The following is a 14473-nucleotide window of genomic DNA, read 5'->3' on the forward strand; positions in this document are numbered from 1 at the left end:
ACATTGAGCGGTTGGCGACGGCGCATGTGATTGGCCCTCATTCCGCTCGTGATGCTTTGAGTTGTCCAATGAAATACGAGTTTATGGGTTTGGCCTATTAAAAGAGGCAATCAGATAGTTCCCGTATCTCTTTGAAAATTAGCATAGGGCAGTGAATAAATACCTCTGTGTTGTTTCTGAGTTTACGTTGTTTTGTGAACGAGCAGTATCATGCCGGAACCAGCGAAATCCGCGCCTAAGAAGGGCTCCAAGAAGGCTGTCACGAAGACCGCCGGTAAGGGAGGAAAGAAGCGCAAGAGGTCCAGGAAGGAGAGTTACGCTATCTACGTCTACAAAGTCCTGAAGCAGGTTCATCCTGACACCGGTATCTCTTCCAAGGCGATGGGTATCATGAACTCTTTCGTCAACGACATCTTCGAGCGCATCGCCGGTGAGTCGTCTCGTCTTGCTCACTACAACAAGCGCTCCACCATCACTTCTAGAGAGATCCAGACCGCCGTGCGTCTGCTGCTGCCCGGAGAGCTGGCCAAACACGCCGTGTCCGAGGGTACCAAAGCAGTGACCAAATACACCAGCTCCAAGTGAGGTGTGATGTGACTTTAACCACCACAAAGGCTCTTTTAAGAGCCACCCATTTTCTCAGATAAAGAGCTTTCAGTGTTTCAAATGCAGCATGTCTTATGACAAATTTCAGTAAAAGTGTTGGATTCCATAATTTCATTTTGGTGGTACTCAAGGACCGGTTTGAGGACTGCTGCAATAAGTAGGCTAACATACAAAAATACAATAATGTACATATGTTGATGTGTTTATTCTTGATGTGAGTTTCTAATGGTTTACCAATAGTTTAGTGACTTGAACAAAAACTTCTGAAGTAAGCTATATGCAGGATAAAAGTATTTGACAATCACAGATCGCAAATGACAGCTGGCCCAGATGACTTAAACAATGACTGAAATTTGGGCTAAATATGGCTTGCATGTACAGGTGCTGGTCATATAATTAGAATATCATCAAAAAGTTGATTTATTTCACTAATTCAATTCAAAAAGTGAAACTTGTATATTATATTCATTCATTACACACAGACTGATATATTTCAAATGTTTATTTCTTTTAATTTTGATGATTATAACTGACAACTAAGGAAAATCCCAAATTCAGTATCTCAGAAAATTAGAATATTACTTAAGACCAATACAAAGAAAGGATTTTTAGAAATCTTGGCCAACTGAAAAGTATGAACATGAAAAGTATGAGCATGTACAGCACTCAATACTTAGTTGGGGCTCCTTTTGCCTGAATTACTGCAGCAATGCGGCGTGGCATGGAGTCGATCAGTCTGTGGCACTGCTCAGGTGTTATAAGAGCCCAGGTTGCTCTGATAGTGGCCTTCAGATCTTCTGCACTGTTTGGTCTGGCATATCGCATCTTCTTCTTCACAATACCCCATAGATTTTCTATGGGGTTAAGGTCAGGCGAGTTTGCTGGCCAATTAAGAACAGGGATACCATGGTCCTTAAACCAGGTACTGGTAGCTTTGGCACTGTGTGCAGGTGCCAAGTCCTGTTGGAAAATGAAATCTGCATCTCCATAAAGTTGGTCAGCAGCAGGAAGCATGAAGTGCTCTAAAACTTCCTGGTATACGGCTGCATTGACCTTGGACCTCAGAAAACACAGTGGACCAACACCAGCAGATGACATGGCACCCCAAACCATCACTGACTGTGGAAACTTTACACTGGACCTCAAGCAACGTGGATTGTGTGCCTCTCCTCTCTTCCTCCAGACTCTGGGACCCTGATTTCCAAAGGAAATGCAAAATTTACTTTCATCAGAGAACATAACTTTGGACCACTCAGCAGCAGTCCAGTCCTTTTTGTCTTTGGCCCAGGCGAGACGCTTCTGACGCTGTCTGTTGTTCAAGAGTGGCTTGACACAAGGAATGCGACAGCTGAAACCCATGTCTTGCATACGTCTGTGCGTAGTGGTTCTTGAAGCACTGACTCCAGCTGCAGTCCACTCTTTGTGAATCTCCCCCACATTTTTGAATGGGTTTTGTTTCACAATCCTCTCCAGGGTGCGGTTATCCCTATTGCTTGTACACTTTTTTTCTACCACATCTTTTCCTTCCCTTCGCCTCTCTATTAATGTGCTTGGACACAGAGCTCTGTGAACAGCCAGCCTCTTTTGCAATGACCTTTTGTGTCTTGCCCTCCTTGTGCAAGGTGTCAGTGGTCGTCTTTTGGACAACTGTCAAGTCAGCAGTCTCCGCCATGATTGTGTAGCCTACAGAACTAGACTGAGAGACCATTTAAAGGCCTTTGCAGGTGTTTTGAGTTAATTAGCTGATTAGAGTGTGGCACCAGGTGTCTTCAATATTGAACCTTTTCACAATATTCTAATTTTCTGAGATACTGAATTTGGGATTTTCCTTAGTTGTCAGTTATAATCATCAAAATTAAAAGAAATAAACATTTGAAATATATCAGTCTGTGTGTAATGAATGAATATAATATACAAGTTTAATTCCATTCACTTTTTGAATGGAATTAGTGAAATAAATCAACTTTTTGATGATATTCTAATTATATGACCAGCACCTGTACTTGCCTAGCTAAAGGGCAAAATCATATCATAAACTAAAGATACTGAAGAAAATATTCATGTAGCCTACTTTGTATATTTGTATTTGTAGTCTATATACATGAAATGATACATTGTTGAATAAGTCAGGCTTTTTGCAGCAGAGAATTCAAATCAACACACTTTTATTTGATAAACAACTCTGATAAGTAGCTGGGTTGCCAAGTACCCAACCAGAATTTGCAATTTAAATATTTGTACAACTTGGTGTTAATGAGTGTTGATTATTAAATGTTTCATCAATCACTTTATTGTTAAATCGTCTTTATTTTCATTTTCCACCTAAATGAAAATTTCAGTTTTGTTGTTTCGGTAAAAAAATTAATTTAGGTGCATCACTAGTAGCTTCACTAGCCTTGATATATCTGGACTAGATCAGCAGAGACATTTCAAAACGCTGTTTCAGATTTGAGAATCACATTTGTTTGTGTAAAATAAAGAAAAGGGTGATTTCATTTTTTTCTGCTTTTAAACCACACTAAATCCAGTCAACATTTGAAACCACTAAAAATAGACTTATCATATTTATCATATCGGAGTTAATATTTTATTAGCTAATTAAACGTAAAGCTTCCGCGAAGAAAAACAGTTCTAAAGTTGTTACTTTAGAAAAACAAAAACAAACATTTTAATTACAGTCACTAACTGAGAGGCTAGATGACACTAGTTTGAGTAAAACTAGAGCGCATTCATCCGAGGTGTGATAAGAGATAGGGGAGAAGGGCCGGATGAGCGGTCATTATAAAGCCTTGCTACTGACCACGGTCATTATCGGTTATATAATGTTGCGACTGACAAATCAGAATCAAACATTTCGGAGAGTAATAATAAAAATTTTAATGTACACTTAATTTCCAAACCTGGCCATATTCTGCTGCCCCTGCTGTGCTTTCCCAGCCCCAGGGGTCCTAGGGCCTTGACTGGCTTCCTCTCTGAGCCTGCATTTCATCTACATAATGAAAACATGTAGAGGCTGAGTAGTGGATGGCCCTTACCACAGTAACAAGCTGTTTAACTATCTGACATCTAGCTATCTATATGCTAACCATTTTGTGAAACACTAAAGTTCCTTTCAACATTAGCGTTAGATGGACCTGCGTTCAGTGTATCTCTTAGCAGGTACACTAAATGCCTTGCAGCGTATTTCAACCTATTTACAGTTATTATCAAAGACAGAAAGCACACACACACACACACACACATATATATATATATATATATATATATATATATAATATATATATATAAATATATCTTACAGCTACAAGAAATTAAGTAGGAATTTAGAAAGAAACCGTACCTCTTTACTGTCTGCCATTTTGTCGATTCCCAATCTTCCCGCAATCTGTCTGTCCTTGTCCAACAACAGCCATCACAAGAGACTCGAAGAGATGCAGCCAATCAATACAGGATTTGGCCAGCAGCCAATAGCATTTGTTAACAGGAAGTTTTTTTTTTTTTTTTATGCCCCCTCCCTGAGTGTCAAAACTGACTATTGTATGTGAAGATTTCAGCTGCGTGTGTGTTTAGATCAGATCCCTGTGCGTGTGCAGAAAGGAACTCACGCGTGTGTTCAGATCTGCGCGCGTGTGGGACCTATCAGGACTCGTCTCGCGGCTTTGTTATTTCTGCTCACGACTCGTGTAATTTATGTGCACAATCATTTGTTTTGTGCTCGAGTTTGGGATTTGCGAGTTCTGCAGGTTTATATTTTACGTGCGAGCTTTGTCTCGGTGCTCACACTGTTGTTATTCACTTGCGTGTTGTATTTATGCACGTGCCCTGTTTTGTCCATCATTTAACGCCATACAATGGAGACACACACGCTGGAAGAGACACATGCTGGAAACACACACACACTGGATACACACAAGCTGGGGAGACACCCGCTGGAGACACACAAGCTGGGGAAACACACTGGAGACACACACAAGCTGGAGACACACACGCTGGAGACACACAAGCTGGGGAGACACATGCTGGAGACACACTTGATACACACAAGCTGGAGACACACACGCTGGAGACACACAAGCTGGGGAGACACATGCTGGAGACACACTTGATACACACAAGCTGGAGAGACACACATTGGAGAGACACACACACTTGAGAAACACACTGGGGAGACACACTTGAGACACACAAGCTGGGGAGAGAGACATGCTAGAGACACATGCTGGAGACAAACTGGAGAGAGAGACACACTTGAGACACGCTGGAGACACACAAGCTGGGGAGACACCCGCTGGAGACACACAAGCTGGGGAAACACACTGGAGACACACACGCTGGGGAGACACACACTTGAGACACACAAGCTGGAGAGACACGTGCTGGAGACACACACACTTGAGACACACACACGCTGGAGAGAGACACACAAGCTGAAGACACACATTGGAGAGACACACATTGGAGAGACACACACACTTGAGACACACAAGCGGAGAGACACCCGTTGGAGACACACATGCTGGAGAAACACAACACTGGAGATCTGGGTTCATATTCACAAAACACCTTAAGGCTAAAAGTAGCTCCTAACTTGTCAGTTTTGGAGAAACTATTAAAAAAATATGTTTTATTAACAAAGTTCAGGAGGAGCAATGTTCAAATGATCTACCCAGTCAGCATAAGAGGAGGCCTATAAATATGTAACAGACTCACCAATGTTCCTCGACAGTTTTGTCAGCATCACTCCACCACCCTGTCTCCTCACACTCACCTGGTTACTATCCTAACCAAAGATACAGGGGGAGTACTCTGGGTTCGAGCCAATACCAAACTCAGAGCCCTCTCCTCGGACAGCACACCAAATACACATTGTTTTACTCTATCTGATTATTTGTAAGTGTGAACTCGTGAATAATGGGCGTGTCAGTCCTAAATTTAGCACTACTAAATTTTTGCTCTAGTATTTCACAAAGCATTTTAGCACTAAATCTAGCTCCTAAATCTGTGAAAATTTAGGAGTAGTCAAGAGGACTCCTACATCACTAAGACCAAATCACAAACAATCCTAAAATGGCTGTGGCCGGCAATCTGCCACAGCAATTGGACCAAAGACACTGTACACCATTGAGGTAAGAGAGACTTGGGTGCTGAGCGTGGTCTTCATGAATGTGATAAATATTTTTGATTCATAGATTTTAATCTGCGAAGACATAAAGGTTCATTTATGTACAGGCAAAATGTATTGAATAATGGAGAATAAAACATTGTGGTTAAGTTGAAAATAATGTCCCATTGTCTGCGCCAACAGCCTTGTGGGGCAGCTCGGGTGACCCGAGTTCAGTTCTGGCTCATGGACCTTTCCCGATCCCTTCCCCCCTTTCTCTCTCCCACTTCGCTTCCTGTCTACTCACTGTCCTATCATAATAAAAAGGCAATAGTGACAAAAAAAAATTTTTGAAAAAAAAAGAAAAAGAAAATAATGACACTGATGTCAAATGATTGAACAGAGTAAAAGAGTAAAATAAGCGTATTTGGCGTACTGTCTGAGGTAAGGCTCTGAACTCAGAATTTAGCCCAAACCCAGAGTACTCCCCCCATATCCTGAGAATAGGAACCAGCTGAGAGTGAGGATTCGGCCTGGCAGAAGGATGCAGAAAAATGTCAAGGTAACTAGATGAGTTGACATCATGTTGACATCATCCTTAGAAACGAGGTCAAAAACCCCTTATCTTAGTTTAAAGGGATAGTTCACCCAAAAATGAAAATTACCCCATGATTTACTCACCCTCACGCCATCCTAGATGTATATGACATTCTTCTTTCAGACAAATATAATCTGAGTTATATTAAATATTATCCAGGGTAATCCATGCTTTATAATGGGAGTGGATGGTGCCCCAAATTCTAAAGACAGGAAAAATGCACTCATCCATTATAAAAGAAGTCCACATGGCTCCGGGGGTTAATAAAGGCCTTCTGAAGCGAAGCGATGCATTTGTGTAAGAAAAATATCCATATTTCAAATTTTATAAACTGTAATCTCTAGCTTCCGCTAACTGTCCTACGCGTGTTCACGAGAGTGGCGTACCAGCTTAAGATGTAGGACGCATGCGCAGTGTGAGCTCAAAACACCGGTCACAAATTAAAAGTACAAAACTAGGATTTGTTAAGAAAAATGTCGGAGGACTTCGATATAAGCCAAGAGAAGACTTTGTTTTTGTTTGTATTTGTTTGAACTGGAGTATACCGACCAGGAACTCCGGGAGATAGAGGAGGCTGCAGCAGCAAAACAAACTGAAAAACTGTTGGCTGAGGCATGTTTATATAGTCGGAGTAAATGCCAATCACTAGCGAAAACCACGTCAGCCAAACCCCGTAAGTCACATCACCAAAAACAGCAGGCTAAGAGGGAGACAACACACCCAGATAGCAAGCAGTAAACAAACTGTGCACCTGATAGAGAAAGCGGTAACTCACCCATCTGATGAGCCGAAAGTGGTGGAAGACACAACAGGGTAGAGAGCTCGCAGCAGCCCGATGGCAAAACTTGCAGGCAGTAAAAACTGCAGTCAACAATCAAGTCCAAAGCACCAACAGTTAGAATTGGAGTAATCTGAAAAGCACAGTATCCGATGGTGATATAGAAATCCAAATAAAGCAGTAATCCGATCAGTGCAGCAAAACATACAAACAAACAATCCAGATTTGAAGCGGCAGCCAGTCACGCACAGCGCTCTGCATGCTCTTTGATGTCGGCGCACGTAATCTCAAGACTTTAGCTTTGTTGAGGCAACCCGAATATTCACAAGAAATCAGCATTTTAACACTAATAAAATGTAGAGTATAGCTCAAATAATTCGCTTCTTCACGTGGATTTCCTTTGCTGTACACAACTTGGTTCTCGCGAGACTAGCATATTCTCACCGGAGCTCAAACTGCGCATGCGTCTTACGTCACAAGCTGGAACGCCACTCTCTCGTGAATGTGCATATGACAGCTAGCGGAAGTTAGAGATTACAGTTTATAAAGTTTGAAATATGGATTTTTCTTACACAAACGCATTGCTTCGCTTCAGAAGGCCTTTATTAACCCTCCAGAGCCGTGTGGACTTCTTTTATAATGGATGAGTGCATTTTTTCTGTCTTTAGAATTTGGGGCACCATCCACTCCCATTATAAAGCATGGATTACCCTGGACATTATTTAATATAACTCCGATTGTATTCGTCTGAAAGAAGAATGTCATATAGACCTAGGATGGCTTGAGGGTGAGTAAATCATGGGGTAATTTTCATTTTTGGGTGAACTATCCCTTTAATGCTGCTCATGCTGCTCTGATGCGGCATAAATGACTTTTCTCTATTCCTTAGTAAAAGTTGATAATCAGCAGCTTTGTGGATAGGTTTTAAGAGAAAACTCTTAGCTATGAACTTTTACTGCTATTTAGGAGAACTCTAAGGGGTAAGATAAAATGTTTTGTGAATACGGCCCCTGGTATGTAGTCCACTCTTTATAAACAATACCAAACAATGAACTGAGAAGCATTTATAAGCTGTCTTGATAAGAGGCTGGATGGGTTGTAGGTGCAGGTGATTGAGGAGGTGTAGGTGGGAGTCAGGAGGGATAATGGGAGATGTAGGGCACAATTGACAGGAGAGATTGTGATAGTTTATATGACTCCCCATTTATTTTAATGGGAATTCCTAGATGTTATATAGTTATATAGTCTTGTGTGTGTGTGTGTGTGTGTGTGTGTGTGTGTGATATGATAAATATGATAAGTCTATTTTTAGTGGTTTCAAATGTTGACTGGATTTAGTGTGGTTTAAAAGCAGAAAAAAATGAAATCACCCTTTTCTTTATTTTACACAAACAAATGTAATTCTCAAATCTGAAACAGCGTTTTGAAATGTCTCTGGAGTGTCTCTGCTGATCTAGTCCAGATATATCAAGGCTAGTGATGCTACTAGTGATGCACCTAAATTAATTTTTTTACCGAAACAACAAAACTGAAATTTTCATTTAGGTGGAAAATGAAAATTAAGACGATTTAACAATAAAGTGATTGATGAAACATTTAATAATCAACACTCATTAACACCAAGTTGTACAAATATTCAAATTGCAAATTCTGGTTGGGTACTTGGCAACCCGGCTACTTATCAGAGTTATTTATCAAATAAAAGTGTGTTGATTTGAATTCTCTGCTGCAAAAAGCCTGACTTATTTAACAATGTATCATTTCATGTATATAGACTACAAATACAAATATACAATGTAGGCTACATGAATATTTTCTTCAGTATCTTTAGTTTATGATATGATTTTGCCCTTTAGCTAGGCAAGTACAGGTGCTGGTCATATGATTAGAATATCATCAAAAAGTTGATTTATTTCACTAATTCCATTCAAAAAGTGAAACTTGTATATCGTATTCATTCATTACACACAGACTGATATATTTCAAATGTTTATTTCTTTTAATTTTGATGATTATAACTGACAACTAAGGAAAATCCCAAATTCAGTATCTCAGAAAATTAGAATATTACTTAAGACCAATACAAAGAAAGGATTTTTAGAAATCTTGGCCAACTGAAAAGTATGAACATGAAAAGTATGAGCATGTACAGCACTCAATACTTGGGTATGTGCCAAGTCCTGTTGGAAAATGAAATCTGCATCTCCATAAAGTTGGTCAGCAGCAGGAAGCATGAAGTGCTCTAAAACTTCCTGGTATACGGCTGCATTGACCTTGGACCTCAGAAAACACAGTGGACCAACACCAGCAGATGACATGGCACCCCAAACCATCACTGACTGTGGAAACTTTACACTGGACCTCAAGCAACGTGGATTGTGTGCCTCTCCCCTCTTCCTCCAGACTCTGGGACCCTGATTTCCAAAGGAAATGCAAAATTTACTTTGATCAGAGAACATAACTTTGGACCACTCAGCAGCAGTCCAGTCCTTTTTGTCTTTAGCCCAGGCGAGACGCTTCTGACGCTGTCTGTTGTTCAAGAGTGGCTTGACACAAGGAATGCGACAGCTGAAACCCATGTCTTGCATACGTCTGTGCGTAGTGGTTCTTGAAGCACTGACTCCAGCTGCAGTCCACTCTTTGTGAATCTCCCCCACATTTTTGAATGGGTTTTGTTTCACAATCCTCTCCAGGGTGCGGTTATCCCTATTGCTTGTACACTTTTTTCTACCACATCTTTTCCTTCCCTTCGCCTCTCTATTAATGTGCTTGGACACAGAGCTCTGTGAACAGCCAGCCTCTTTTGCAATGGCCTTTTGTGTCTTGCCCTCCTTGTGCAAGGTGTCAGTGGTCATCTTTTGGACAAGGTGTCTTCAATATTGAACCTTTTCACAATATTCTAATTTTCTGAGATACTGAATTTGGGATTTTCCTTAGTTGTCAGTTATAATCATCAAAATTAAAAGAAATAAACATTTGAAATATATCAGTCTGTGTGTAATGAATGAATACGATATACAAGTTTCACTTTTTTAATGGAATTAGTGAAATAAATCAACTTTTTGATGATATTCTAATTATATGACCAGCACCTGTACATGCGAGCCATATTTAGCCCAAATTTCAGTCATTGTTTAAGTCATCTGGGCCAGCTGTCATTTGCGGTCTGTGATTGTCAAATACTTTTATCCTGCATATAGCTTACTTCAGAAGTTTTTGTTCAAGTCACTAAACTATTGGTAAACCATTAGAAACTCACATCAAGAATAAACACATCAACATATGTACATTATTGTATTTTTGTATGTTAGCCTACTTATTGCAGCAGTCCTCAAACCGGTCCTTGAGTACCACCAAAATGAAATTATGGAATCCAACACTTTTACTGAAATTTCTCATAAGACATGCTGCATTTGAAACACTGAAAGCTCTTTATCTGAGAAAATGGGTGGCTCTTAAAAGAGCCTTTGTGGTGGTTAAAGTCACATCACACCTCACTTGGAGCTGGTGTATTTAGTCACTGCTTTGGTGCCCTCGGACACGGCGTGTTTGGCCAGCTCTCCGGGCAGCAGCAGACGCACGGCGGTCTGGATCTCTCTAGAAGTGATGGTGGAGCGCTTGTTGTAGTGAGCAAGACGAGACGACTCACCGGCGATGCGCTCGAAGATGTCGTTGACGAAAGAGTTCATGATGCCCATCGCCTTGGAAGAGATACCGGTGTCAGGATGAACCTGCTTCAGGACTTTGTAGACGTAGATAGCGTAACTCTCCTTCCTGGACCTCTTGCGCTTCTTTCCTCCCTTACCGGCGGTTTTCGTGACGGCCTTCTTGGAGCCCTTCTTAGGCGCGGACTTCGCTGGTTCCGGCATGATACTGCTTGTTCACAATCTGTACGAAACAACGTAAACTCAGGAGCAATACAGAGGTATTTATTATACTGCCCTATGCTAATTTTCAAAGAGATACGGGAACTACCTGATTGCCTCTTTTAATAGGCCAAACCCATGAACTCGTATTTCATTGGACAACTCAAAGCATCACGAGCGGAATGAGGGCCAATCACATGCGCCGCCGCCAACCGCTCAATGTTTGAACTACACCATGACTGTTTCCTTTGTTTCGTTTCCCGCTCTTTTATTATTAGTTTGAGAAAATAAGCGGTTCTAGACAACTATTGTGAACCATCTTATAAGTTTGAAACCCTTGAGGGAGTTTTGAAGGAAAAAGACCATTAACAGTCAGACACCCTTTAAAAGCAGTTTTTGATCGGAGCCTCATTCACAAAACTGTTGAACCATTTAACCACAGGGATAATAAATATAAAACCATTTGGGTGAACTAAATATCATCTTCATTAATGTTTGCTTTATTTTCACTTATGTTAACTTTGGTCCCTTCTGATCTAAATTGCCTTTTTTTATTATTTTGTGAAATACAATATTTAAAGTTCATTACATCGCTAAACATCGTGTAACACAAAAGGTCTTAGTATTCCACTTATAGATAGGAATCATTTGTCGTTTAATGAAAACGGAAAGGAAAGGTACTGATAGTTCCCATACACACTGTACGTTGTTTATAAACTCGTTAGTGACGCTTATTTTTTGATCTTTAAAAAAAAAAAAAAAAAAAAAAAAAATTTTCATTGACTCTTTATGTGACAGCGTGGGTGGCTCTTAAAAGAGCCGTTGGATTTGTGTAGTTTTTCCTGATTTTAAGAGTTTAACCTCCAAAGCCGTACAGGGTGCGTCCCTGTCGCTTCAGCGCGTACACAACATCCATGGCGGTCACGGTCTTTCTCTTGGCGTGCTCGGTGTAAGTAACGGCATCGCGGATAACGTTCTCCAGAAACACCTTCAACACTCCGCGGGTCTCCTCGTAGATCAGACCGGAGATACGCTTGACACCGCCACGGCGAGCGAGACGACGGATGGCGGGTTTGGTGATTCCCTGGATGTTATCGCGCAAAACTTTACGGTGACGCTTAGCGCCTCCTTTTCCGAGCCCTTTACCGCCTTTGCCTCTTCCAGACATGTTTAGTACAACTCTATCAAATGATGATAAAGAATGGAGCATGAGCGTTTCTAGGCGGCCTTTTACATTTGCTTACAGGACCTGAGAGAAACCAACGCCGCGTCACAAGGCGCAACAAGCCCCTCCCCTCTCCTCAATATGGTTCGAGCACAAAACAATATGATTTAACCCTAACACTGATCTAACGAGGCCTGTCCTTTGTTAAACATTAAAATCAAGTTTTATAAGATTTATTTTATAAGATTTACAAAGAGAATATTATAATATCATCATATCATATACAGAGATACTGAATGACAATGAAATGTGTTAGTCTAGACTGAACTATTTCAAAAGAGTTGTAAAGTAGCCAACTGTACATGTTTTGGCAGACTGTTTGAAGATACAGTTTTTTTCAACTGCTTACACACATTTTCAAAACTTTGTCTCTTTTTTTTTTCAAAACTTTACACACAAATCCAAGAATTGCACACAAAAATGCAAAATGCCTCACATCTCTTGCAAAATGAAGCACTGCATTCAAAATATCACAAACACATCTATCTCAAAAGCAAACATTTGTCTTACTTTGCAAACACATTTGCCATAATATTATATTTTTGGATATATCATATACACACTAATATTCAAAACCTAAAGCTCTTCTTTCATGAGCTCCTATGTACATTTCTGTACAAGATTGAGAGTAATTGGCATTGAGATGTTGAAAAATTCATGGTAAGCATGAAAGCAAGACAGAAACCAAACTATTTTTTTTTTTTACTGTAAGCATTTGTGGTTGTGAATACAGTATTGCACAGTACGAAAGAAAAGAAATACATCAACCGTGTGTAGTTGGACCAAAAAAGAAAAGGAAAAAAGAACATACAGAATGATGTTTTCTGAAAAATAGTAGAATGTCATGTGAAGGTCTAGTGGTAGGGTTAGTGTATGGGGACAGAATACACAGTTTGTACAGGAAAAAACCATTACGCCTATGGAATGTCCCCATAAAACATGGAAACCCAACGTGTGTGTGTGTGTGTGTGTGTGTGTGTGTGTGTGTGTGTGTGTGTGTGTGTGTGTGTGTGTGTGTGTGTGTGTGTGTGTGTGTGTTTTGGTGGGCGAGATGTTTGGGTATATGTTCTCTCTTGCGTATCCAACCTTGGATGGAGGCAGCGTCAGTGTCTCCACATGCCTTCTCCATTGCCTGGAGAAGTGTTATGTTGACAAAGGGATGACGATCATGCACTTTCCAGCACCATGTGGAGAAAAAAAAAAAAACCTCAATAAGGTTTAGAAAGAATGAGTATGGAAGCAAGTAGACAACAGATAAGCTGGGCAAAACCTAAAACTTGACCTTTGGCCTATTTATAGGCCTATTCTAAAGCCATGATTTGCTGCAATGAGTGTTTGCACATGTGAGGAGTTCGTGTGAGGCACTGATGAATTAGTGTGGCATTTTGATTGGTTGTGTTTGAAAAAGAAAATCAAGATACTTCCTGTTAGATTTGTGTGTGTTATGTAGAGAATAATGTGTTGTGTTTTGCAAAAAGTGTTTTATGAAATTGAAAAATGAGTCGAAGGCCGAGGATTAGTGTATGGTTTTGCAGAACTGGTGTGTGGCTCTGGTGTTTGAGTGTCAGGTTTCAGAAATTGTGTGACAAGTAAGGTTTTTGTGTATAAGCAGTTGAAAAAAAAACTGTAAAAAGAAGTGTCAAACACCTGGGTAGAAGGTCACTGGTTAAAAACTGTATAAAAATGAGTTTTTTTTTTTTTTTTCACAATTGCTAAAACACTAAACTCCTGAACCAAATGCTCAATGGCCCAGCCTAGACCCATTTATCGAAGAAAAAAAAAAAAAAAAAAAAAATCAGTCTTTCTGTAAGACAGACGCTGTTTGCACATCTCGTGCACTCTTTTTGCAAAACTCTAAACACATTCTGATCCACTCGCACTGTGATGCACTTGTGTTAGAAAACAGTAAACACAAGTGGCAAAATTAAACACAACTACAACACAGTTATCATTGTTTACAAACAACGGCTCAAAAATGATGTGATCAAACCAGCTGCTCTGGATGCTGTTTATGTGGTGTCTAAGGAATGATCTGTATTGTTAATATATTGATCTGAAAGCATTGTTTGATTTTGAGAACAGGTGAAATGATTTTGAGGTGACTGATTTTGCCAGAAGAGTCAGGGGGTTTTGTGAATGTAGTTTAAAGATTTGGATATGTGTTTAATGCTGAGGAAATGGGTGAAGGTTTCAAGAAATGTCTTACAGTTTTTTATAATCGCTAGGACACATTTCTCAATACTTAGGTCACTTTTTCAAAACTCTTCACACAGTTCTCCTAACCAACTTTCATCTTGGC

The 14473-nt window shown here is 40.2% G+C and overlaps 3 protein-coding genes across 3 annotated transcripts in view; 2 read left to right on the forward strand and 1 right to left on the reverse strand.

Annotated features, from left to right (window-relative positions):
* The window catches only part of LOC127506886 (histone H2B), a 95011-nt gene extending 94380 nt beyond the window's left edge, over nt 1-631 (forward strand). Inside the window, exon 2 of the mRNA XM_051883727.1 lies at nt 587-631. The gene's annotated coding sequence lies outside the window, so the exon portion shown is untranslated. The remainder of the gene's footprint in view (nt 1-586) is intronic.
* LOC127506901 (histone H2B) lies at nt 211-631 on the forward strand. The gene has a single exon (XM_051883744.1). It carries the CDS (start codon nt 211-213, stop codon nt 583-585), a length of 375 nt encoding a protein of 124 aa, XP_051739704.1. The 3' UTR covers nt 586-631.
* A 9434-nt stretch (nt 632-10065) lies between these two features.
* Nucleotides 10066-11731, reverse strand: LOC127506903 (histone H2B). Its single transcript, XM_051883747.1, has one exon. The coding sequence runs from the start codon at nt 10950-10952 to the stop codon at nt 10578-10580; it is 375 nt and encodes a 124-aa protein (XP_051739707.1). The 5' UTR covers nt 10953-11731; the 3' UTR covers nt 10066-10577.
* Nucleotides 11732-14473: the final 2742 nt, after the last annotated feature.

The sequence above is a fragment of the Ctenopharyngodon idella genome, chromosome 24 (assembly GCF_019924925.1).
Source record: "Ctenopharyngodon idella isolate HZGC_01 chromosome 24, HZGC01, whole genome shotgun sequence".
Classification (NCBI taxonomy): domain Eukaryota; kingdom Metazoa; phylum Chordata; class Actinopteri; order Cypriniformes; family Xenocyprididae; genus Ctenopharyngodon; species Ctenopharyngodon idella.